This window comes from Salvelinus fontinalis, chromosome 18 (assembly GCF_029448725.1).
Source record: "Salvelinus fontinalis isolate EN_2023a chromosome 18, ASM2944872v1, whole genome shotgun sequence".
Lineage (NCBI taxonomy): Eukaryota > Metazoa > Chordata > Actinopteri > Salmoniformes > Salmonidae > Salvelinus > Salvelinus fontinalis.
The window spans coordinates 10,830,749-10,858,620 of NC_074682.1; the positions used below are offsets into that span (position 1 = coordinate 10,830,749).

General features: G+C 41.6%; 1 protein-coding gene across 2 annotated transcripts; it reads right to left on the reverse strand.

The window, feature by feature from the left end:
* Positions 1 to 1,213: 1,213 nt before the first annotated feature.
* LOC129814951 (guanine nucleotide-binding protein G(I)/G(S)/G(T) subunit beta-1-like) lies at positions 1,214 to 27,590 on the reverse strand. 2 transcript variants are annotated; one of them, XM_055868125.1, is made up of 11 exons: positions 27,210 to 27,590; positions 11,847 to 11,955; positions 8,118 to 8,156; positions 7,903 to 8,009; positions 7,456 to 7,519; positions 7,100 to 7,262; positions 6,881 to 6,947; positions 6,532 to 6,733; positions 5,697 to 5,913; positions 2,983 to 3,098; positions 1,214 to 2,880 (listed from the first exon to the last, which is right to left on the reverse strand). In XM_055868125.1, the coding sequence occupies exons 2-10, from the start codon at positions 11,901 to 11,903 to the stop codon at positions 2,992 to 2,994; spliced, it is 1,023 nt and encodes a 340-aa protein (XP_055724100.1). In that variant the 5' UTR covers positions 11,904 to 11,955; positions 27,210 to 27,590; the 3' UTR covers positions 1,214 to 2,880; positions 2,983 to 2,991. The 2 variants fall into 2 exon arrangements, with proteins under 2 accessions (XP_055724100.1, XP_055724101.1); XM_055868126.1 differs by lacking the exon at positions 11,847 to 11,955.
* Between the last annotated feature and the right edge of the window lie 282 nt (positions 27,591 to 27,872).

The following is a 27,872-nucleotide window of genomic DNA, read 5'->3' on the forward strand; positions in this document are numbered from 1 at the left end:
GTTCCACACCATTGTCCCATCCAAGCTCTTCACTAAGCTTAGGATTCTGGGTCTGAACACCTCCCTCTGCAACTGGATGCTGGACTTCCTGACGGGCCAACCCCAGGTGGGGAGGTAGCCAACATCACCTCCACCACGCTGACCCTTAACACAGGGGTGTGTGCTTAGTCCCCTCCTGTTCACCCACACATGACTCCAACACCATTATCAAGTTCGCTGACAACACAACGGTGGTAGGCCTGACCATCGGCAACGATGAGTCAGCCTACAAGGTCAGTGACCTGGCAGTGCTGTGCCAGAGCAACAACCTCTTCAATGTCAACAAGACCAAGGAGTTGATCGTGGACAACAGGAAACAGGGAGCACGAACACACCACTATCCACATCAACGGGGCAGCAGTGGAGCAGGTAGACAGCTTCAAGTTCCTTGGTGTCCAAATCACTAAAGACTTAAAATGGTCCAAACACACATGCACAGTAGTGAAGGAGCGACAGTGTCTCTTCACCCTCAGGAGGTTGAAAAAGTTTGGCATGGGTCCTCAAATCCAGAAAAGGTTCTACAGCTGTACCATTGAGAGCATATTGACTGGATGCATCACTGCTTGGTATGGCAATAGCACCGCCCTCGATCGCGTGGCGCTACAGAGCATTGTGCGGATAGCCAAGTACATCACTGGAGCTTGCCGCACTGCAAAAGGTACCGGTGCATCAAGTCTGACACAAACAGGCTCTTGAACAACTGATAATTGGCTAACAAAATAGCTATATGGACTGAGTTTATCTTGTATCTTTTAATGACCTTTTATTTCAATATTTGCAGTCGATGCACTCAGTGCCCCACACACTAACTCCATCATTTGCTCACTCGCACATAATACACACATTTAAACTGACTATACTTTGTATTTCATATTTCTCGTGTTGCTTTTTAGTAATACATCGTTACTGATTATTGCACTGTTGGGTTTTGAGTTAGCAAGAAAGTCATTTCATGGTTCTTATGCATGAGACATCAAAACTTGAAACGACGTAAAACCATGCTAGTTGAGTTTCCTATTGTGCTACAAATTTGTTTTGTTGGAATGTGAACATTTAGTGTAGGGTTCTTTTCTCCTTATTTGCATGGATCATTTCTTTACTCAGGCAACATAGTAAATGTACATATGGGAGAGAACATTTACAACAAGTAATCTGAGAATAAATTTACAAGAGACACCTCAAACATCTTTTTATTACATTTTTCAATAACAGTACATTATCTATCTTGCATCCAGCTCGCTGTGGTACACCAACATCCTGAAATAAAATACAAAAAAAAAAGGTGAAGAGTACAAGGATGCAGAGCTCTATCTTATCAATGGAAGGAGAAAAGGGAATCCATCTCAATTGAATTGCAATTCATTTTACTTGTGGCCACACACAAATACAGCACATTTATTGTACATTGCAGAAAAAAGTCACAACTAAAGAAAGTGCTTCTGTATACAGTGAAAAAAAAAAATCTGTCTTTCAGATGCTTTTTGACAAATTTAAAAGACAAAGAAAAAAATATTACAAAAATTATAGTATGCACAGAAATCTGAGAATGTGTTTTGTTCCATTGGTTGTGAAAATTTAAAGGTGAGATTGTGTGAACCACCCAACAGAGCTCCCAATCATTCCTTTATGAATTATAAAAAGTGGCATCATTAGAACTGGTAAGCATATTTCAGAGTCTGCAGTCAATAGGAAATCATTCTTCACTTAATTCTCTGGTGCATAGCCTTGCCAGTGTAAGTACATAAATGTATGCAGAGTCTAGCCAAAAATACCTTGAATAAAGTTCAAATTATAGTTAACAGGTTACTATCCTTACAAAAAAGACAGACGACTTGGGCCTTTGCACATTGGAAAGCAATTCTACAGCATGCACGCCTAAATTAACCCATGGCAGACCCAAAAAAACATGACATTTCAGATCATTATTTTCAGACATTGATTTGTACATTTCATTCACAGAATAGCAAATGCAGTTCCAAGCACAGGAAGGGTCTGTCTATTTAGTCAGGTGAGGTCCATCACTGAGAAGTGGACAAAAAAAAATAAAAGAATCCCCCACCCATTTAACTAAATCCAGCCTTGCCAAAAATAACAGAACCCCATTCTAAACCCCACCCAAATAACAAGAGTTAACTGAAGGGGTTAACTGAAAATAAGTTACTCATACCCTTTTGCTTTGGAATGAGCGTTCATCACAATGTAAAGCATGTGCTTGGTTAGTTAACAATATTAGTTGAAGCAAATTTTATTTTCTGTGCAAAAAAAGCTGTGATTAAACAAACCGCTATTATATAAATACATCATAGAAACGTTCTGAAAGCTGCTCATGTAATCTGGTCAAGCTTTTGCTTTCAAGCTCTCTTCATGTTATTTTGTCCAATCTTTCTTACATGATTAAATTAGATTAAAATGAAAAGCTTTCATTTTAAAACATATCTAAAACCACCGAGGAAACATGACAAACGAAAGCCATTGAATAAAACTATAACCTTCAGAGAATATAATTCTTCAACAAAAAAAAAAAAGTTAAATATTTGTACAATTATGCTCCAACATTTGCTTTTGAGACGCATACATTTGCATGGGATGATAGTGTTGTTTTTTCATTCAAGGTAACATAAATGGTCCAAGAAGGAATGCACAAGTTTGATACCACAGGAAATCTTTTAAACTAGGTGATAAACAATTGTGCTCTTCTTTGTGTAGGAAAGGCATTGGTTTCCCTTCATTTTTGTGGTTTCCAAGTCAGTTTAAAACGGTGTTGAAGAAGATGCTCTGAAAATTTTACATTCTTAAGTTGTTGTAAATGGTCTTCCAGTCAACTTGAGTTCAAAATTACATCTGAAAAATAAAAAGTGCAAAGAGCGAGTCAGGGTTGAACTATAGCGAACAATGCACTGTATACAAGTAGCTAAGGCTGAGCAATACAAAAAGGGAAAGCACCTTCAGGTTTCAATTCCAGATCTTCAGAAAACTGTCCCAGGATCCTGTTGCAACTGCCATGCCATCATCAGTGACTCCCAGGCAGCTAACACGATTGTCATGTCCAGCCAACACACCTAAAACAGCACCATAGCATTAGTCTAAGGACTTTTTGTGCCGGGGATCTACAAGGATGCTGGGAATGATGCAGTTTCATTATACTGACACGATAAAGTTAAAATAAACGTCAAATTGTAGTAGACAAGTCTTTTTGACTAAAACCTTTCCAGGACATGTTTGTTTTTGACTAATATACACTGCTCAAAAAAATAAAGGGAACACTTAAACAACACAATGTAACTCCAAGTCAATCACACTTCTGAGAAATCAAACTGTCCACTTAGGAAGCAACACTGATTGACAATAAATTTCACATGCTCTTGTGCAAATGGAATAGACAAAAGGTGGAAATTATAGGCAATTAGCAAGACACCCCCCAAAACAGGAGTGATTCTGCAGGTGGTGACCACAGACCACTTCTCAGTTCCTATGCTTCCTGGCTGATGTTTTGGTCACTTTTGAATGCTGGCGGTGCTCTCACTCTAGTGGTAGCATGAGACGGAGTCTACAACCCACACAAGTGGCTCAGGTAGTGCAGTTCATTCAGGATGGCACATCAATGCGAACTGTGGCAAAAAGGTTTGCTGTGTCTGTCAGCGTAGTGTCCAGAGCATGCAGGCGCTACCAGGAGACAGGCCAGTACATCAGGAGACGTGGAGGAGGCCGTAGGAGGGCAACAACCCAGCAGCAGGACCGCTACCTCCGCCTTTGTGCAAGGAGGTGCACTGCCAGAGCCCTGCAAAATGACCTCCAGCAGGCCACAAATGTGCATGTGTCTGCTCAAACGGTCAGAAACAGACTCCATGAGGGTGGTATGAGGGCCCGACGTCCACAGGTGGGGGTTGTGCTTACAGCCCAACACCGTGCAGGACGTTTCGCATTTGCCAGAGAACACCAAGATTGGCAAATTCGCCACTGGCGCCCTGTGCTCTTCACAGATGAAAGCAGGTTCACACTGAGCACATGTGACAGACGTGACAGAGTCTGGAGACGCCGTGGAGAACGTTCTGCTGCCTGCAACATCCTCCAGCATGACCGGTTTGGCGATGGGTCAGTCATGGTGTGGGGTGGCATTTCTTTGTGGGGCCGCACCGCCCTCCATGTGCTCGCCAGAGGTAGCCTGACTGCCATTAGGTACCGAGATGAGATCCTCAGACCCCTTGTGAGACCATATGCTGACACATGCACATTTGTGGCCTGCTGGAGGTCATTTTTCAGGGCGCTGGCAGTGCACCTCCTTGCACAAAGGCGGAGGTAGCGGTCCTGCTGCTGGGTTGTTGCCCTCCTACGGCCTCCTCCACGTCTCCTGATGTACTGGCCTGTCTCCTGGTAGCGCCTGCATGCTCTGGACACTACGCTGACAGACACAGCAAACCTTTTTGCCACAGTTCGCATTGATGTGCCATCCTGAATTAACTGCACTACCTGAGCCACTTGTGTGGGTTGTAGACTCCGTCTCATGATACCATTAGAGTGAGAGCACCGCCAGCATTCAAAAGTGACCAAAACATCAGCCAGGAAGCATAGGAACTGAGAAGTGGTCTGTGGTCACCACCTGCAGAATCACTCCTGTTTTGGGGGGTGTCTTGCTAATTGCCTATAATTTCCACCTTTTGTCTATTCCATTTGCACAACAGCATGTGAAATGTATTGTCAATCAGTGTTGCTTCCTAAGTGGACAGTTTGATTTCACAGAAGTGTGATTGACTTGGAGTTACATTGTGTTGTTTAAGTGTTCCCTTCATTTTTTTGAGCAGTGTATGTGTACAAGATAAACTTTGCGACATGCATGCTTGGTGTGCAATGAGACGTCTCTGCAGGGGTCGCATTAGCTTTCAGAAAACTGCATTTTCAAAACGCAGACCATTCAAAGAATGTGTTTTCAACCATTTCACCTGCATTTTATATTCAAAGTCGTGTTTTTTAGTTGTTGCTTCGTTAGAGCGACCAGGGGCCTGCAACTGTACTTTATCTTCACAACCCCCAAAAAATTTGTTTCACGTTTTCATTGGATGACAACAAAAGTGCAACACTATTCGGCTTAGCAGCCACACAAGTAAATTAGCTTGCAATGAAAGTTGCTTAAAGTTAATCTTGCCGTTTAACTTGCTACCGGGAAAAAAAGACAACACTGGAGAAAAGTACTGTACATAATCAGTCTGAGCGCTGTCTGATTGGTCAAGACGAGAGAAAAGATCTCTCATCTGATTGGAGAAGTGCAACTGAATCACAAAATGTGTTCTTTTATATTCACGATTTGGAGCGAACTGTGACTGAAGCCGAGCAGAAATGACAATAAGAAGTATTTTGGATCGGAGTTTACAAAAACGCAGCAAAATATTTGTCCAGCTTTTTTATGCGGGAAAATATCCTTCGTTATTGCAAACTCTGCTCAGGGGGGTGGCAGGGTAGCCTAGTGGTTAGAGCGTTAGGCTAGTAACCGAAAGGTTGCAAGTCCAAAACCACGAGCTGGCAAGGTACAAATCTGTTGTTCTGCCCCTGAACAAGGCAGTTAACCCACTGTTCCTAGGCCGTCATTGAAAATAAGAATTTGTTCTTAACTGACTTGCCTAGTTAAATAAAAGGTAAAACATTTTAAAAAATCAGTGACTCACCGGCACGGTCAGCCTTCAGTGTGTCCCAAACGTTGCAGTTGAAGTCGTCATATCCAGCCAGGAGGAGACGACCACTTTTGGAGAAAGCAACAGAGGTGATGCCACAGATGATGTTGTCATGCGAGTAGCACATCAGCTCCTGGTCGGCACGAAGGTCGAAGAGTCTGCAGGTGGCATCATCAGAGCCCGTACAAAAGGCATTGCCATTGGGGAAGAACTGTAACGCACAGATCAGATCACACAATAATGACTTACTGAGACTATAAGACCTGGGAATTCCCAGGGATCTCACGATACGATATCACGAAACTTAGGTGCCGATACGATATGTATTGCATTTGTCATGACTCTATATGTATTGCGATTCAATTTGATGTTCCAAACATAATGTTCACTATATGCCTTCTGCAGAGAGACAAGAGCATGAGAAAAGGAGTTTTGATCAGGGATGGAAATAAAATGTGCTGAAAACATGCTGGCTCACTATTTAAAAAGATGATGAGAACAAGCTATAGGATGAAAAATGACTGAGTTTTGGTACAGGCACAGCCGTCTAGTTCTAGATAGATTTTTTTGGAGTCAAAGTATGGACATAATGTCATCCAAAATAATATTGCGATAACTATCTATTTTTTCCCCACCATCACTAGAGACAACAGTAAAGGGTATAATATACTGACTATATTTTACTTAATAATAATAATAATTTGTATCAAATACATTTTTTGAATCAAAGTAAAATGTATACATTTTGATTGAATGGCATTATGTAAAGTACAATAATTGCCAATATATGTGCATAGACGTATGTATTGATAACGGATGCTGCCCTTACACATATGGCGTTGATGTCAGACTCATGCCCAGTGAAGGTCTGTCTGCACATGCCCTCTCTGACGTCCCAGAGCTTGGCGGAGGCATCACAAGCACCTGAGACAAATAGCCTTGTGTCGGGGGCCAAGGAGAGGCTCATGACATCACCGCTGTGCCCAGCAAACGTGGTTGTCTGCTGGCCAGTCTCGATATCCCAAAGGGCACTGTAAAAAAAATTAACATCTAGTCAAACAAGCATGAGTTTCTATCCAAATGCACATCTAATCCACTTCAGGAAAATGAACAGTGTTGTAGTATTGAAAATAGACAGAGTGCAGCATCCCCAGAGGGGGAGTAATTCCTTTACTTACCAAGTGGTATCTCCAGAGCTTGTAATAATCTGGTTGTCATCAACAAAGCGACAGCAGGACAGATAACCTGGAATTGAGAGATATCATTTGCACATTACAACAAAAAATCTTCAGAAGTGTTCCCACAGTAGTTTAGGTAGAAGAAAACAAAAGATATGGATTTCATAGGAAAACAAAACGGAAGAAAAACCCTGCCACCAAACAGAAAATGTAGTCTACCTGTGTGTCCAGCGAGCTCCCGGCTCACACGTACATTCCCCTCGCGTGTCTTCAGGTTGTAAATAGAGCAGATGTTGTCCAGACCTCCACAGGCCACGTAGTTTCCTGAAGGTGCATATGAGCAGGTCATGACCCAGGAAGAGCGTAGAGGAATGGCATGGACCTGCAAGGTGACAAAATAAAACAAAAAACATGACACCTTTGCACACCTGAAGTAATAATCTCGTATAGCAGGTGCGTAGGTAAATTTAAAAAAACTGAAGTAGAATGGTTGAAGGGACTGAATGCAACGCCTAGAATTGCAATGGAAACGTATAGTGCAGAGCTTTGAAAGGTAAGCCACTGAAGTATATGACCTTGTTTGTGGTATAGCTGTCCCAAATGATGAGTTTACCATCTTGGGAAGCACTGACCAAGAGCCTGGAAGAAAGAGTAGAAACATGTAAGGTCATGGTATAACAGTTTCCCTATGAGAAATAGTAAGTATACTTTTGTTTTTAACAATAACTCCTTTCTGCATGAAATAGCAGACTAAAAGCAATTTATCAAGACTGCTTTGCCTTGTAACGTGACAATAATAGCAACACATGCTTAGTCATAACACCTACTTACATTTAAAGCTCTCCCACTATGACTACTGTATATCATGTGGAATCATAGAATCACCAATTCATGCCAAAGTTCATACACATGTATACCATACCAACTTCTACACTTGACAACGGGAGTCATTCAACTATTTGTCACTGCAAAAAAAATCCCTAGTTTGCAAAAAACACTATAAAAATTATACTTGGGTTTACCTGGAATCAGTGCCCCAATGCATGGCATAGATCTTAGCCAAATGTCCCCTCAGTGTCCGTCTTGTGCGCATCTGAATACGGCCAACAGGATCAATGTTGGCAGTGATCTGCAAAACACAAAAAGACTGTTACATAATGCCATCGATAGCAGATCGTGTTGAATGTTTTGGATATCCCCAGGTAAAAGAGCCCAATATAAATACTTTTTTTTATACCTGTGATAGTGTGGCATCTGCACATGCTTTCCTGGCATCCTGAAAAAGTAGGACGATAATTAACCATCACACAAATGTATTAAATAAAATAAGATGTTGAAGATGGTGTAGCTTTGTTATGACAATGTTGAGACTTGATTATGAGAGCAAAATGGCAATTCAATGGGCCAATTGCAACCACCGCTTTCCACTAGATTATCGCTTGCTGAGGTCTCGTTAAACCATCAATCACCCAATCTCAATTGCAACTTTCACCCAACATCGATTTACCACTCCGTAACCCCGGCATCCGCGTTCTTTTTAAGTCCTGATTGTAGCTAACATTTTGCTAGATGACTTTGCCCTCTGGTGGGTATTATCGGAACATTTTAAATCTTGCTTCTTGAGCAGACTAACATGCTGACCACACTGCAAAATACATTTACACATACACGTTATTCAATCATTTCATCCAAACTGCTCGCGCACGTCTGCGTAGCCAGGCACTAAAATAGAACTTTGAATTTTTGACGTGCAATTTTGTTGTGTCAAAATTATACAAATGTCCAGAAAAAAAGGACCTTGTGCATTTCAGGTCAAATAACAACCCAATGTTTACAGTGCATTCGGAAAGTATTCAGACTCCTTGACTTTTCCCATTTTGATACGTTGCAGCCTTATTCTAAACTGGATTAAATATCCCCCCCCTCAAACTACACACAGTACCACATAATGACAAAGCAAAAACAGGTTTGAATAAATATTTACAAAACAGAAATATGACATTTACATAAGTATTCAGACCCTTTACTCAGTACTTTGTTGAAGCACCTTTGGCAGAGATTACAGCCTTGAGTCTTCTTGAGTATGACTATACAAGCTTGGCACACCTGTATTTGGGGAGTTTCTCCAATTCTACTGGGGACTCCGGGATGCTGGCCTTCTAGACAGAGTTGCAAAGAAAAAGCCATATCTCAGACTGCCTAATAAAAATAAAAGATTAAAGAAGGACAACACAGACACTGGACAGAGGAACTCTGCATAGAAGGCCAGCATCCCAGAGTCGCCTCTTCACTGTTGACGTTGACACTGGTGTTTTGTGGGTACTATTTAATGAAGCTGCCAGTTGAGGACTTAAGGCGTCTGTTTTTCAAACTAGACACTAAACATGTACTTGTCCTTTTTCTCAGTTGTGCACTGGGGCCTCCCACTCTTTCTTGCACAAATTATATAATTAAGAAAACATTGTGGTTAGGCTGGTAGTTAAGAGTAATATTCCCTGTTGTGTGCAGAGGAGATTTATTTGTAGAACATGAACGCTCAATAGTGAACCATTATATTTTCTTACAAGACTACAAGGCCAGTAGGCCTACTGTAGCATATTATACTTTATTGAAGAAACGAAAATGTCTTGATTGGAAAGACATTATTTGGAAGCTAATTTTAAAAAATTATATGTTTTTGGGGTACTTTCCCCCCCAATTCCGTGATATCCAATCAGTAGTTACAGTCTTGTCCCATCGCTACAACTCTCGTACGGACTCGGGAGAGGCGAAGGTCGAGAGCCACGCGTCCTCCGAAACACGACCCTGCCAAGCTGCACTGCTTCTTGACACACTGCTCGCTTAACCCGGAAGCCAGCCGCACCAACCTGTCGGGGGAAACATCATACAACTGGCGACTGAAGTCACCTTGCAGGCGCCCGGCCAGCCACAAGGAGTCGCTAGAGCGCGATGGACAAGGAAATCCCGGACAGCCAAACCCTCCCCTAACCCAGACGATGTTGGGCCAATTATGCGCCACCTCATGGGTCTCCTGGTCATGGTCAGCTGTGACACAACCTGGGATCAAACCCGTGGCTGTAGTGACGCCTCAAGCATTGCGATGCAGCGCCTTAGTCCACTGCGCCACTCAGGAGGCCCTGGAAGTAGTTAACCATGCAAAGTGCTTAGTTTTATAATGATATTTAAAATCGTCTGTCACCCGTTGCTGCATTCTATATCGCTTTACTATGTGGAAATTCAATAAAAAGTGGTTCATTAATGACTTAATTTTTGCATAAGATTAGCCTCGATGTAGGCATAGTAATTATACGCAATTAAAACATGTTAACTAAATCATTGTAATTGACAGACTACATTTCCTGTCAAATCATTTTAATTCAGTTCTAATACCGTAAAATGTTTAATAAAAGCGGTGAGTAGCCACCGGATCCTTTTAATTACCAGGCATCGGCACACATTTCAGCAAATAAACTCCTATTTCTAAATGAATTGTTTACGAGTGAATGTCATGAGTACCGTAAAGATTGAACAGAAGATGATAAAGGAGAGCTACATCATTGCCATGGATGAAATTACATGGTCGGCTCAACTACGGTGGATACAATAGATGCAACGAGTGAGAATGGTGCAGCCAGTCAGCCTGCTCAGTAGGTGGTGGGCCGTAGTATGTCGAAGGAGAAGCGTTTTATTAAAAACAAATATATATATATATATATATATTTTTTTTTTTACATAGTGTAACTGTATTATACTGAACACATTTCAGTTCTAAATACTTATGTTCGCTAGCTGGATAGGCAAACGCAGCAGAGTACTACACTGTAAACCAATCAAAACTTGTGTACTATACCTACTGATCACGTCTGCCAATCACGTTATCCGTATCTATGGTAGTAGACAGTTTGGTGATGACGGATCCAGAGAGATCTCTGTCCGAGTATCTATTTATTTGCAATCGAACCATTTAGTTATAAACATCATACCATCAACGCAAGCTATAAATGACTCCCAACTTAGAACACAGGAACCTTAGTATTGTAGCTAGCTTGCTAGTTAGCTAGTTATCAGTAGCTAGCATGTAATTCCTGGAAAAGGAGCGTTTTAGCTATCAGTTTATTCCAAGTAATAATTTACTACAAAAATCTATAGGACAAGTAGTGTAAATATAACAGTCATCAAGGCAGGAACCACTAATTTCATTCATGCTGACAAATAAGAAATGCCACATTATCCCTGCCAATAGTTGGAGTAGGATGATTGCATAGCACACTGCCTCAGACTGTCTGGAGCATAATTTTCTAGCTAACAAACTATACACGCAACATGTGAAGTGTTAGTCCCACAACCACATTTCTGCAATAGCGTAGGCCTGTATGAAATATATTTATTAGAATGTTGACGTCAAGAAGACTTGTCGATTTTCCTTAACAGTAGAAAAGCCTGGCCTCGATAGCTCCGTATTTAAGCCATTGACGTCTGGCTCAAATAGAAGCCTGTATCTAATAAGCGCCGGTTGTGTTCAGTGATTGATGCAAATAAACACCTGAGCTATTAATTGAAGTTTTACAGTATGTCAGTCTTCAATTCATCTTTAAAATTTCAATTTTGTTGTTACCGATAAGACATTATTTAATTGGGGCGGGAGTAGTGAACGCAGACAATGACTACTTCCCATGCATTATCCACTGTCTAGTATCAAGCAGGCTTGACACCGTAACGCGTCAGAACACCTGGCCTACCAGTTTTATTCCAATGTTTTTTTTGTTGCAATCAAGGTTAGTTTAGGCCGCAGCTGCATGTAATCTCACGTTAGTAGAGTTAAGAACGCCAGCAGTAACCTGCAGGAGCAGGTTAAGTTCTGTGTGTTCGTTGCAATCGAGTCAATAGTGCTGAAATACACAATTTCTGTACGTTTTGAACAATTGCTCCTGCCCCATTGATGGTAGATGGAGGGATTAACACTCACTCTGATCTGGCTTTTGAGCTGCTCAGCCTCCTGGCGTAACTGGTCCAGTTCACTCATTTTCCCCTGCTAGTATGTCTGCCTCGCTCCAGCTGCCGGGACACTTGTTGATCTGAAAGAAGGGGGGGGGAAAGTCTGTCTCAGAAAACAACTGACATCCCTCAGACATCATTTATGGTACTAAATATGGATACAGGATATATCGGAATCAGCCGATATTATCTAAAAATGCCAACATCGGTATCGGCCCGAGGTCTAGTTTAACGCCGATGTGCAAAACTAATGTCAAAGCTGACGTGCATACCTATATAAAAAGGTACATTACGTAATATTTTGCGTCACACATGCAACACAGCATTCCTAACCTCGCCCACAATGTCTGCTGTGTGGATCGAGCAGTCAACATGCCGAGCAGCCATTTGAAAGAGTAAGAAAATTTCAGCGAGACAACTCAAAGGCGAAATCCATTAGCAGCAAGATAATGGAATTCATTGCACTTGGCAATCAACCATTCTCGGTCGTGGGTGATGTTGGCCTTCGCCGACTGGTCGAGCACTGCCACGTATGTTTCCCTACCGGAGTTACACAGTAATAGCGTCACTGCAGAGTCAAATAACACTATTTGACGCGTTAAATAAGCTTTTAATTTGACACGTCAAATAACACAGTTCTATTTACAGACTGTTGTGTGTTCTGAATTTGCGTGTGCAAGCCAAGCGCCACCACTACTATCAGTAGCACTGTCAACGCTAGGGATGGGTATCGTAAAGATTTTAACGGTACCACTACTCTTACCGATACTGCTTATTGATCCGGTACTTTAACGGTATTCTTAATGGTTCTAACAGAATTAAAATTTCTTTATTTTCTGAAATGTAAAATAAATGTTAAAATAATATTTACAGCAGAAGAAACAGCAATGTTTTGAACAAATCACTATCATAGACTTATGTTGTGATAGAAATGTAAAACAAATGAAATAAACAATATTTCCCGGCAAAAGAAAACAGTGGTATAGAGCAACACGGGTGGGGAATGTAGGTAGGCTGCAAAAGGACTAACAGTTCTTCGCAGTTCTTCTGGAGAAAGATAAACATATTTGCCTTCTCTGGCAGAAGCCAGGACCTCTCCTGGATTATTGTGTTCCCTGCAGTAGAAAATACCCTCTCGCTAGGGGTGGAGGAGGCTTGAGCACAGAGGGAACTTTTTGCAATGTTTGTGAGGGGCAGAGTAGTTCTCTTCTTCCACCACCACATCACAGGATCTTCAGCCATAGGGATGGCCTTTGTAGAGCTCGACCTCTAGGTCAACACGCTCGCTGAGGGACGAGGTGTCCTGTTGGATCGTCAACCTCAACTCCATGTCCTCCTCTGAGAACAGCTCCTCCAAGGCACTCCTTGTTTTGTACAATGGAGGGACTGTCTCCTCCATTTCCTCCTGTTGCTGGTGCTCTGTGTCTGTCTGCTCCGGCTCCTCTGACAGCCCTGATGTTGCTCCTGTCACATTGGCCTCAACAGTTGCCTTCCTCAGCCTGTCCCAGGTGGCGTCACTCAGCGGCCTCCCTTTAAATTGCTGTGGCCTCATGCAGGAAGGATTGAATGTCATCCTGATAGCGCTCGGAGAGGTTCTCCCATACCATCTCTTTGATGGTTGCCACAAACGTATCTTCATGCTTCACAATGAAGTGCTTTTCCAGTTTTTGGAGGATGGGTATGATTTGTCCACAGGTGGCATTATTTTCACAAGACACACACAGTGTGGATGTATAGAGGATTCTCATGAGCTGGACAAACTCCTCAGCCTTATGGAAGTTCTCGTCCTTCAGACGGTCCAGGTTGTCCTTGGTCATTGCTTTTCTCAGTTGTGGGTCCAAGGGTGCTGCTTGGATCGCTGGATACTGCTCCATGAATCTCTCTATCATTAGACAGAGTTCCATCTGGTCTTGACATCAAGGATGAGTGAGTGATGCGGAGAGCCTGAAACAAAAAACTACATTACCGGACACTTGAATATTGAATTAAATTGTTAAATGTGGGAATTTCAAAATAATACTTTAGATTGAACTGGCTTCTTACCAAGGAGCTGCTGCTTTTCCTTCAAGACTGTTTTGGACATCGAGGATCTCTTGAACCACACAACCATTGCTCTGATTCAGGCTGCCCATTTATCAATGGAAGTCACTTTGTAGATTTTCTGCGCTGCCAGATTCAATGTGTGCACAAAGCATCCTATTTTTAGGATGTGTAGCCTCTTGATGGCAACATCCATATTGCCAGCATTATCAACAGTCACAGCTACAATCCTCCTCGGCTCTATCTCAAACTCATCCAGTGTCAGATCTCCTCTGCCACTACTTCGCCAATTTGCGATTTGTACACTGCCCTGGCTTGTATAGTGCAGTGCACTGTAACAGTGAGATAGTGGTCCTGAGAGGCTGGTCCACCCGTCTGATGTGATGGCCAGCTTTGCCACGTCCTTCAGCTCAGTGATCACATTGGCCTTTTCTACACCATACCAGGTAGGAATTAATGTGTCACCAAGGTAACTCCTGGAGGGAGGGTATATTTGGGGGTGAGTGCATTGCTCATCTCCCTACAGTAAAAAAAAATGATTGTTTTCATGTGTTGAATTATCACTATTGAATTATTGTGTATTGTGGAGTGATGGGACTAACATACAACCCTTATATTCTACTAGATCCTAAAGATTAATACAACTCAATATATACTGACTGTTACCTAAAGCCCTTGGACTCCACTGTTGCAAAGGGGTGTAGGCCTTTCACTATGAACTTCGTCACAGCTAGGTGGCACTCATTCACCCTCTCCTCAGTCATCTTCCCACTAGCTGCCAGTTTGAAGGGGCTTTGGGCTCGTCTTTGGCATGGACCAGCGGTATTAGAGGGAGGAGTGGGTTGGTTCATTGTAGCTGCAACTTTAACAAAAAAGTAGCAAAATCTTTAAATGGGTAATTGAATTTAAGAACGCACTCAGAGCGAAACAATCAGCTGGCTAATGGTTCCTTTTGATCATGAACCCATGTTCTCATAATTGAGTTAACTCCGTGTGTGGGCTAGCATACATACCTAACGTAGATCGGACAACGAGAGATGAGCCACGAGCTAGCCAGTCAAACTGTGCATTTCTCTACCTGTACATGATGCACTTTCCATATATGTTTGGATAGATTGCTTGTGTTTCCGCCCTTACAAGCAAGTCTTGTGGCAACGACGCTGGTGAAGTGTAACCACACTTTTGAACGTTAAGCTCTCTCCGCCATCGTCACTAATTAAGAGCAGGGTGCTGTGTGTGCTGTAGCGTGTGAAAGACAGGCTCCGCGCGAGAGAGCTCTCTTCTGGATTGGGAATAGTGAACATACATCAGACAAATGTCATAATATTATTGCAAATCAGAAACGGTTGGTAAGATAAAATGTCCAAGATAACATTTATGTATTCTCTAGTACCGAAAGCAGAACCGATAACGTCGGAGCTTATCAATACTACGCTCTTTCATAATTTAGACCCGGGGCCCGTTTAATACCGGGTTTCTGTACCCATTCCTAGTCAAAGATGTACAAAAAAAAGTCTGTAAACACCGGCCACGAACGACGTATTTACAATACCGCGTTGGTAATAAAGCATTATTTGTTCGACCGCAACTTCTGGGGTAGCTAGCTTTAGCTTGGTAACGTAAACTCACCCCATTCCGTACAAATGTGCGCAACCGCAACATTCAAACGAGGCTACAAAGAAAACTAAATGGGACTGTAGCGACTGTGTTGACTTCAAAATCGGGGGTGTGAACTAGGTTTCTATTCAAGCGTCGATCGACATGGTAATGGCTCTATAGTATTGGAGAAAAGTTTAAAAGAACGGACCCTCCGTTACATCGTGGCGTGTCATGTCTTAACGTACAGCAAGCATAAAGCAACTATTTCTGTCTTACAAACTCTCTCCACCAGGTGTCGCACTTCTCTCATCCTTTAAAAACAAGAAAATGGACAGTGACGGGGGTAAGGGGGGAATACCTAGTCATTTTTTTCTGTCATCATTGCATGCAATCATCATTCTCAAAGCCGCTGTTTACTTCTAAGATCACTTTAACACCGCCCTAAATACCCGATTCAAATTCGACACAAACCTTCAAATAGGTATGTAATGACACATTATATAAACTCTTTAGTGTTTTAATTACATTTTAGAGGCGATAAGGTGATAAGTTGGACGGATCGAGTGAAAAAAAGCAATTTCCCCCACACGACATCTCTCCTTCTCACAATCACGGATTAGTTTCGCTTCCCCACCCGCTATTTTTTTTTTAAAAGACCCGAAGTGGTTCATTGCCTGCTTGAATTATGCAGAAACGGGCAGTGTTTAGGTCATGTAATTGATTCTGTTGGAAAGGGGAGAAATTGTGCTTTACAATGGTATTGACATTACAGTTGACCTGGAAGTATTACGTTTTTGGGGCGCTAAAATAAGGGCAATTGTACGGACCAAGGCGATGTACGAGTTTACATTACCTAGCTAGCACCAATACAACCAGCCTGAAAACAATGACCAGTAGAAACTGCAGTCATTTTCAATCTTTTTAGCAATGATTTTGGAATCCTTGTGAGTAAGTATTAGCTAGGCTGCCACTTGATCGCCTATTGAAATTTAACTTCAGTTCATGAAAATAAATAGCTAGCCAGCTACTTAACCCTGTTGCCAAAAGCTAACGTTATAAGCAACCAGCTAGCTTCATCTGGCTAGTGATGCTTGACCAGACTGGGTTGTGTTATGAAGCTAGCCACAATAAGGATTAGGCACAATAGTGGAATTTGTGGTTTGCCTTCAAAATAAAAGTACCGCTTCGAAAGTGATGTAGATGGTTACACTTGGTGGAATCATGCCATATTTAGGCTAGATAATGTTAAAATAAAGTTGGAATGTGAAGCAATGCAATATCAGTCTACTCGGTGACACCCACAGAACACAACTGTGAAGAGTTTGAGCAAATATTAGCATTGTAGGTCTTACCACGGGACTGGGACTGAGTGAAATCACCTCCCCGGTCAGCCCTATTTACATTTACATTTAAGTCATTTAGCAGACGCTCTTATCCTATTGACATTCATATTGCACTGTACATCTTTACCTAAGGATTGGGGATCAATTAAATGCAGTATCAGCCTACTCAATACCCAAGATATCCCCTCCCCCATTCCAACCTCATTTAGCATGATCTATTCAATTATGGTAAAATTCTACTATTTATATTGATTTGCATCACGGTCAATGACACTTATTTTGAAGGCTAACCGCAAAATCCACTATTGTGGCTAGCTTCACATAGATGTGTCCGACCACAATTAACCAAATAAGAACTCATAAATTAGGGTTTTTTAGATGACACTTAGCTAACTATAGCTACGGAAACAGATTGTCGTTTTGCTATGTTTTTGGGGAAGAACATTGTTTGCATCCATGAGCTAGCTAGCTTTTTTTATGACCAGTACTGTAGGTGCACGAGACAACTTTACCAGCATCATGGTATCGAGACATAAATACGAGCGATTGTGTAATAACTACATAAATGTATGAACGCATTAAATTATTATGTGACGTGCAGTCATAGTCAGGTCCTGATATGTCAACAAGCTTATTTGACACGTTAAATAGTGTTATTTAACACGCCTTTAAAGACCCAAACAGCGTTCCATAGTATGAGAAATCCTGGTTGAGAATGAAACGACGAAACAGCATACCAAGTAAGTGAAAGAAATAGGATTTGATTATGTTTTACTGGTAATGGGGACATATGTAAATGCAAACAAAATAACTTTTTGGTCAGTGTGGTGTGTGTAACCTTTAACTAGGCAAGTCAGTCAAGAACAAATGATTTTTTACAATGACTGCTTACCCTGGCCAAACCCGGACGACGCTGGGCCAATTGTGCGCCACCCTATGGGACTCCCAATCAAAACCGGATGTGATACAGCCTGGATTCGAACCAGGAACTGTAGTGACGCCTCTTGCACTGAGATGCAGTGCCTTAGACCGCTTCGTCCATCTGTGTGTGTTAATTATTTAACTGTACTAGAATGCTTATAAAAGGCAGCTAAAATTCTAAATATCGGTATTGTTTTTTTTTGGCAAGGAAAATATTGGATATCGATCAAAAATGTCATATCAGTGCATCACTAACTAGTACTAAATAATGAACAATAAGTATATGATAAATCATTAATAAAAATAGCCTGGCTTGGAAAATGTGTAATCAACTTTCAATACCATTTTGACCATATTCATCTCATCCCTTCATTGTGCTGTAAAAGCACATTTGAAATGGCCCAATTCAGACAAACAAGGCCAGATATACATTTTTCCAGAAAAGGTGATACATGGAATCACCCGTCCATCAAGGACAGGGCAAATTCTTTCATAAAGCAGTGTCGCTCTTCAATGAACAGGCTAATGACACATATTTGCACAATAGATGTGCAGATGGACTTTATTGTCCTCTTCAAAGAACTCACAGCCAGAAAAGTAGTAGCAACTTTCCCTCCACAGGGAAACGTATTGTGTAGCCATTAGGCTACATGACAGATAGTGTCATAGGAAGAAGTGCATCCGCACTGACACTGTTTCTTTGGCTAGTTCAGGCTCACACTCCCATAGCCTACATTACAGTACTTCTGTTGGCTTGGCCAGTGCAGCAAGCCCATACACTCTTAGAACGCCTCTCCTGCCCCCTGCCCTCACACAACCATGCTTCTGACTCAGTCCCATCTCAATGTTAGTGACATAATCCTGAGACACTTTAGCCAAGTCCTGTTAAGACATGACTGGCCAATGATCTGGATGCTCACTGGTTTAACCAATGGTGTCAACTGCCAAGTGATCAATAAACCATGTATATAGATACAGGCTGATCTGATCACACTCTTCAGGGCAACCTCAACACACAATTTAACCAAAATAGTAGCCAAATGCGCCAGATCTTCCTATTAGTCAAGTAATTACAAACATGGCCATAGGAAGCACATAGGCCGCCTAGGTCATTTTCAAGAACTGCTAAAGCATTTGCGGAAAAAGAGCAGTACACACGTAAAATAAAAATGCCACTGATACCTACCATCTAACCGATTCATTATAGGGGAAATACTGCACCAAGAAAAAGCCTCCCAAATACCTATTAGTACACCAACATGACTATCAGATTACATAAGTACATTTTCCCTCTATTTCAGATCACATTTGAGAGAAAAAAAAAGCTCTGAATTGTGAATGGAGAGATGATCCACACACCTGCATTGTGAAAGGTAACAGTAATGCAGGACACAGGTCTAGACCTGACATTACCATAAAATTGGATTAGCCTAATTGAAAATGAATGAAAAAATAAAAAAGATAAGAACTAGGGGTGTGAATATTTAAACGTTAACTAAATTGAGACCCTTAAACATTAAGAGAATTGTTTTCCTCCTCACAAAATCAATGTTGCTAGCTCACCAGCTCTTGCTCTTTGCTAAAGATCCAAGTGTGTGTTCAATCTTCGGTTTGTTTAAGCGTAAAATATCCTAGCCTAGTCATTGATGTTTGGCCAGTCTTTACTGAAATTACGAGACATTGCAAGCCAAGAAACTGCAAAAACACAGCATTCTAATAGATAGGCCAAGTGCACGGTTCTGACAGTCTGCCTGGTGGCCAACCTGCGCCTCCCCCTGCAGTCCCGAGTGTTCATGTTCTCGGCAGTACAAAAACTAAATCAGTCTATACTGTTCCAAAAGAACTGAGTCTTAGGAGCCGATTCCTGGTGGAAGATGTCCTCTTTCCACTAAATGTCTTGGTAAGTCACGTTATTTAACAAACGTTAAACTACTTTTTTTTTTTAGGAGAGCATGGTCTGTGCACAGGCAGCTCAAGATGATTTGATTCACAGTTCTGGTCACCTAATGACGCGCTTCAGAAGCAGTATTCCTTTACAGACAAGTAAAATGCCTGTTCATTGGCGCTTCGAAACGAAACCACCTCTGGAATTAGTTTTGGCATTTAGAAATGACTGCAGTAGATATAACTTAAAATCGCCCAGCCCTAGCAGTCATACATACATAGGACTATTATTCTATAATTTTGTTGTATTATTTTAACAGAAAACCAAATAATAAAAACCTTTCATTTTAGCTTGAGTTCTTCCTCTTAGCTAACTAACCCCATCCCCTTACGTCACGTACAAGATTTCACTCAGTACGGTCCCCAAGAATTTGAGTGCTAGACTGAGGATGTTCTCTAAAAACATACCACCTCATCCTGGAAGGTCCTCTCCAATTGGCTAGCCCTCATATCTAGCTAGTTGTTGCACATTCATCTTCTAGTCTTGCTGATAAAAAGTATCACTGTTAAAGGCCAGTACAATACCAGTATCGCAATACTCGTTAATATGGCAAGGAAACAAAACACCAAGCGGATTTCACTTAAGGAAAACAGCACAAATGTCAGAAACAAACATCATGTCATCGAGTCACATGCATTTATCATCTAAGCTTATAGCACACAATCTTACATACAGCAGGTTTTTTAAATGACCAGATTTTGATCTTTGGGATTTCATTTTTGCCACGGGGAGAGAAAAAAATTTCCGATACTGGTATCGTCACGGCCCTATGTTAAAGGCAGACTCAGCGATATGACATTACGAGGACCACCGCAGATAAAGATGAGCGAGATGCAAGCAGTCACTCACACAGTATGTGCGCGGGTTTGCATCACGCTGTTAGAGCATCGTAGCCAGGGCACCAAAAAGTGGAAAAGTTGAGCCTCGTGCTTCACTCTTAGTTGTTGCAGAAATTGTCCCACTATGCTATTAACTGTCTGTATCCACGTCATGTCACCAAGTCTACCTTTAATTCCATGACTACTTCCCAATACAGCCTTCCTAGAGACATCAAGGAAGAAATTGTGCATTGAATTAACCTTAACATGAGAAGAGTGACTAATATGAATCAGGAGGGAGACACTAGGCCTAGACCTATAATGCAGTATAAAGCACTAATTACTGTTGTATCAGAATGTGGGACATAGAATGTCACTGTTAATCATGGCAGGGATAAAATGTAATTAAACTCTTCCAATTCTGCACTGGCATTTGTCCAAAGATCTCATTCATTGAGTTTGATGTTAACGCCTGGTTTTACGTTCCTTTGAGTCAATTTGGGCACACAATTCAGAAGCTGCTCAAGACTAAATGTAGGACAGTCACACTTCATCCCTGCACTTCCTCAGGGTAAGAAAACAATTGGGGAAAAAATGAAATGTGGGTGAACCAGATGCTCTTGGAGTCTGTCCATAAGCCATTACTGTGAGGAGTTTCTATGCCCCCCATCATTTCTTCAAGCGCCTGATCAGGGTCAGCTGACTGCATGATAAGCAGGGAGTTGTGGCAAAAAGCCTTGAGGTGTGGCTTACTGACTGATCAGAGGTCTCTTTAGGGCAGCCTGAGTCTGCTGGTTCCAATGGGATTTGGGCATAATAACAACAACCAAACTGTTGTGACAAGAAAATCAAACGAGCACAGAATCTCGAACACAGCATTTCTGCTCCCTATAATTCACGTTTCTTTCAACCTTAAATGTTGTCATGTGCTTGTTTCCATGCAGGCAGACAATACATTCACCTCTTAGAGCAGAATCTCACTGTCATTACCTGGCACTCTACCCTGCTGCCATATGAACATAGTCATTGAACCCTGTTCAGTTTACATACACACCGTATTCTGGGGTTGGGCAGTATCCAGATTTACATAACGTCTTCTCATCCCGGGATGTACAGTATTACCGGCTTAGTACACAAGGGGGCACCAAAAAAAAAAACATTACCAGAATGCTAACAAAATTAGCACAAGTAATAGCATATTTAGCTAGCAGCCTCAATGGAAATTCAATAACAAACTAATGTCTAAGACAGGCAATCCAGCTCAAAGTTATACATACAGTCCATTCGGAAAGAACTCAGACCCCTTGACTTTTCCCACATTGTTAAGTTACAGCTTTGTTCTAAAAATGTATTAAATAGTTTTTTTTCCTCAATCTACACACTATACCCCATGACCAAGCAAAAAAACCTGAACTATCACATTTACATAAGTATTCAGACCCTTTACTCAGTACTTTGTTGAAGCACCTTTGGCAGCGATTATAGCATTGAGTCTTCTTGGGTATGACGCTACAAGATGGCACATGTATTTGTGGAGTTTCTCTCATTCTTCTCTGCAGATCCTCTCAAGCTCTGCCAGGTTGGATGGGGAGTGTTGGTGCACAGCCATTTTCAGGTCTCGCCAAAGATGTTTGATCGGGTTCAAGTCCGGGCTCTGGCTGGGCCACTCAAGGACATTCAGAGACTTGTCCCGAAGCCACTCCTGCATTGTCTTGGCTGTGTGCTTAGATTCGTTGTTCTGTTGGAAGGTGAACCTTCGCCCCCAGTCTGAGGTCCTGAGCAGGTTTTAAATCAAGGATCTCTGTACTTTGCTCCGTTCATCTTTCCCTAGATCTTGACTAATCTCCCAGTCCCTGCCGCTGAAAACCATCCCCACAGCATGATGCTGCCACCACCATGCTTCACCGTAGGGATGGTGCCAGGTTTCCTCCAGACGTGATGCTTGGCATTCAAGCCAAAGAGTTCAACCTTGGTGTCATCAGACCAGATAATCTTGTTTCTCATGGTCTGAGAGTCCTTTAGGTGCCTTTTGTCAAACGCCAAGCGGGCTGTCATGTCCCTTTTACTGAGGAGTATCTTCCGTCTGGCCACTCTTCCATAAAAGGCCTGATTGGTGGAGTGCTGCAGAGATAGGAGAACCTTCCAGAAGGACAACCATCTCCACAGAGGAACTCTGTGACCATCAAGTTCTTGGTCACCTCCCTGACCAAGGCCTTTCTTCCCCAATTGCTCAGTTAGGCTGGGTGGCAGCTCTAGGAAGAGTCTTGGTGGTTCCAAACTTCTTCCATTTAAGAATGATGGAGGCCACCGGGTTCTTGGGGACCTTCAAATGCTGCAGACCTTTTTTTATACTCTTCCCCAGATCTGTGCCTCGACCCAATCCTCTCTCGGAGCTCTACGGACAATTCCTTCAAACTCATGGATTGGTTTTTGCTCTGAAACGTACTGTCAACTGTGGGACGTTATATACTGCTTTTCCAAATCATGTCCAATCAATTGAATTTACCACAGGTGGACTCCAATTATTTATTTATAATTTCTCAAACATAAAAAAAAAAAAACGTTTTGCCTTGTCATTGTGGTGTAGTGTGTAGATTGAAGAGGAAAAACAATTTTATCAATTTTAGAAGGCTGTAACGTAACAAAATGTGGAAAAAGGGGTCTGAATACTTTCCAAATGCACTGTAGGTTTTTAATAGGCATTTGTTCCTGTAGGCTTAACCAGAGCTTGTGTGCACTCAGCACGTGTGTGTGGAGGGAGCGGTCCGAACGCAATTGAATGAATGAGACAGAGGGAAAATGGAATTTAGGTAGAAGAACAATGAGGAGCTTGGCTTGGTTTCTTTTTTGTTGTGCCTTGCAAACACATGTACAAAAGGAACACTAGAATCAAAGCAAATTAATGTTGTCATCAAAACAACATTTTGCTTGCCAGATCGGGCAGCCACAAAGCACATTCCACCAAATAGTTTTACAGTATTTTATCTCTAGTTAGATTGAGCTGCCTTTTATCATGTAAAAATGTTCAAGTAATTGCTTAATAAAGCACTAAAAAGACCAAACGTAGGCCTATGTTTTGTAGAAAGCTTGATACTATAATATCAGTGCAACAAATGTCATATGGCTAAAGCTGGATCATAGAAAAGACCATAAACAGCACTATCACTGACCAAGCCTGTAATCCTAAAAGCTCAAACCAACAGACAGTAAATATTTAATCCCATCTATGCCCACTAACAAAACAGCTGGGAAAAACACCGGGGTCAGAAATCTGTTTTCCACTCAGAAAAAAAAGCATGTATGATTAGTCTCTTCCACACAACATACTTAGAAGATTGTTATCGAGGTTGTCCTTTTATCAAAATTAACTAATGCTTAAAACGCATATCTGGGATAAGGGTGGTGGGGTTTTAATTCATACCTTCTGTCATGCAACAATTATGATCTGGATTAAATACATGTAATTGGGTGTATCACAGAAGAAAAAAAACCACCCTGCAGTAAAGTTTACCCTGGCATTGCAGACAATTCATGCACATTCACAAGACCATCAGTGACAAATGAAAACCTGCCTAACAGCTAGCTTTTAGTGCAAATGTTGATCATGGAACACTCCTGTTCTGATGTCATTTGACTGCACAGGGAATACAATTGTTAAATTACGAGCCTAGTTGGTTTAGCCACAGAAAAATCCAGAAACCTTCACGCTAGCCATGATTGCCTGAGATGAGTGGGCTGGACATGAGTTCAGATGAGTCTGCCATGTAGCACACTTGTCTATGAGCTGGTCAGTATGTGTAGGTAATCCTGTCTAACGCTGTTTAAAAATATATATATCACGTAGTAGAACTGCATAAGTGTTGCGCTCCACTTTCTGGAGGACCAAGTTTTGAAATCAGTGGAATTAGAGTATGATAGCTAAGGAGATGGAAAACCTCGGTCTCCGGATTACATCTTCAAACAAAGCAAGTATCCATTTCAATAGATTGTCACTGCGACAACTGTTGATAGACGTAGCTAGTAAATTCACTCTGGCTATCTACTCCGATTTCAGAGCACTCTCATCTGAGTGTACCAGAGCGCAGAATAACTGACAAATTTATGAATGCTCAACACCTGTTGAATATGGCCGGTGTCAGTAAACATGGGCAAAAAGCGTAAATTGTTGCCAGCAGCACAGTTGCAGTCACCAACACCCTGGATAACATAAAAACAGCCCAACCAAATCAACTTTTATTTGTCACATACACATTGTTAGCAGATGTTAATGCAAGTGTAGCGAAATGCTGGCGCTTCTACTTCCGACAATGCAGTAATAACCAACGAGTAAACTAACATAACAATTTCACAACAACTACCTTACACACAAGTGTAAAGGAATGAATAAGAATATGTACATAAAAAAAATATATGAATGTGTGATGGTATAGAACGGCATAGGCAAGATGCAGTGGATGGTATAGAGTACAGTATATACATATGAGATGAGTAATTAGGGTATGTAAACATAAAAGTGGCATTTTACTAGTGCGAGCAAAATGGTCAGTGAGCTGTTCTCTCATGTGTGTCTGGAAGTAGCTAGCAAGCTAGACAACGTTAACCAGTTAGCTTGGGTGCTAGACTGTTGTTAGGACAGAATGCTTGGCTCAACCCTTAAAGAGATGGGTGGGGCTAAAGCTTAGAGGGTGTGAACAATGCTGAAGTGGTGTAGGTAGCAAACCATTCAAAGGCCATTTTCTTAAAGGTGAGACTACACTTTTATCAACTTTCAAAGCAGAAGTACTTTCCCATTGTTCCTCAAATGCGGTGTATGATATACCATTTTGTAGCTCTGTGCATCTCCGTTCATCCAATGTAAAAAAAAAAAAATCGCAAGAGCACAATTTGCATCCATTTTGAATGTCACCTGAAAATAACCCGATGAAGTACACTCTGTTAATCGGATGAGGTTACCATATTTGTTTGAACAACTACTACTCTTAGTTGATACAATGTTGCAAATGCAAGAACTGCTCTTCTCAAACATGGGTTCGGTTCCACTGTATACTTCCAGATTTCTTATGTAATTCACATTGAATTCTTATTTTTAGCTGGATTCGAAGTTTGTAAAAAAGGTTTGGGTAGCTACCACTACCAACACAGATACACTGACCACCTCAACCGATGGCATACTAATGTCTTGCATCAATGGAAACCTGTGAGGCAGCAAACGCCATCTTGTTCGCTGCCGCTTGTAGGCCTACTAGGGTTGACGAATCAAATCTAGCTAACTACTACCAATGAAGATGGATTCAGTTTCATTTCATGTTACATTTGAAAATAATGTGCAATCTCACTATTTAATGCAACATGTGAAAAGGCACCGAGATGTAGATCTGGATTTACAATATTGCCTGAATGTACAGTTTAACCAAACAACCCTGTTCAACAGCAGTGACCTCAACACTACTCACGTTAGCACACACTTCACTAGCCAACTAACGTTAGCTAGCTACAGTATATCAGACAAGGGACGTTTTCAGCAGGGTGCGCTGTGGATTATCAGAAAGAGGGGGCCGACAAGAATCAAACAGAAAAGAGCCAACAAAATGTAATACAGAATACTGTTTCAGCATTCCTGTCGCCCCCGTGTTGGACTCGTGTTACTCCAGCACCTAAAAGGAGTTAGCGAGTGTTGCTGGCCAATAAAATCCAATTACCTTGTTAGCTAGTACAGCTGTGTCGTTAAAGCCAGCAGTAGCCATTTAATTTGATTAAAATGTACAGCACAAAAGCCAACGAAAGCAATTGTGCTACAGTTAAGGTGGGGGATAAATTGCACAAATTGATTTAGTCAACCTGCAGCTAGTGTTATAAATACCATCTAACGTTAGCTAGCTAACGTCGTTAGTTAGTCTTGTTAACGTCAGTTAACTGTATAGCTAGCTGACGTTAACGTTCTGTGTGGGTTGCCAAATCAAATGCAATGTCGAAAATGTGGTCATACTTCACCAAAAGCGCATATTTAACAATGCCTCAATTTATTTGAACACAGACCATAAACATTATCGGGACCCAAGCTAGCCTGACTAATTGACCACTCAGATTCCAAATTAACGTTAGCTACCTAGTGCCTGCAGTTAGGCCATGGTCGTCCATCTCAAAAATGTTAGCCGGCTAACAAGTAACTACGTTAAATAATGTAGTTTAAGTAAATTTTAGGGATAACGAAGCACGAATAATATGTTGAATGGAAATTAAGCTATCTGGGCAACATTGTTGTAGCTCGATACAGGTGTAGCTAACTAACAGTGTACCTAGGCTAGCTAAATTAGCAAACTAACGTTAACTGGTTCAAGTGTTTGCTGTCAGTAACGTTAGTTAGCTACCAAGTCCGTTTCTCATGAATTTGTCAGGGTCCAATCCGTCCCTGCAAAGAACTCAAGCTGTAAAATATAGGTAGGCTACTGTACAGTCTGTGTAGTTAAACACATACTGTAACGTTACATTGCTAACGGTATAACTAGTTAGCACTGTCAACTGGAAAGCAAGCAGAGCTCTCTCGGCGAAACGAAAGCGCGTTAGCCAACGACCCCACCACCGGGCAGTTAGCTAATCTAACACATTGACCAATAATCCCACTATTGTATGTTTGAATTGCAAATGTGCAACATTTCACCATCCCTTACCTTTTTCTCGGTTGGCGTTGGCTTTTTTTTTATTTGGCATTGACTGGAAAAGGTAGCTAACGGTGTATACCTCCAATCCACGCATCAACTAACGCCCGTGAACCGCTAGTTTGCAAATCCCAGTCCGAGTTTTTTTCAATAACCTGGACCAACCTGCACCCGGGAAAACAATCACTCCACTCCCTACTGAAGACGGGAGACAGATTGCCTGTATTTGCAACTGTAGTCTCAATAATCGGTTTCCACTAATGTCTTTGCCCGATTTATATTTCATTTAGAAGCCACTTCCTCTTAGTCTATGACACCAGTCTGTTTAGCCGCCCTTTCTCAGTAGTCACTCTCTTCTTCTCCCGGCCACCGAACGGCGAAAATGGGCGCGGTAACCCTGCAATCAGCTATGGGAAACCCCACGCTCTGCAGCAGCGCTCGCACACGCACAAAATGAATTTGGCCATTCGTTTAGAAAAAATACAGTAGGCCTAGTAATCAATGCAAAATACCAAAATAATTGTCCAATAAATTGATCATTCATCTTGGTATATTATGTGTTTACAGTAGTTCATAAAATGATATTCTATACTACAGCTACATATAAGTATTTTACAGGAAATTATGTTTTGACACAAACACATATAAGGATCAAGTTGGTTGCACCAGTTTAGG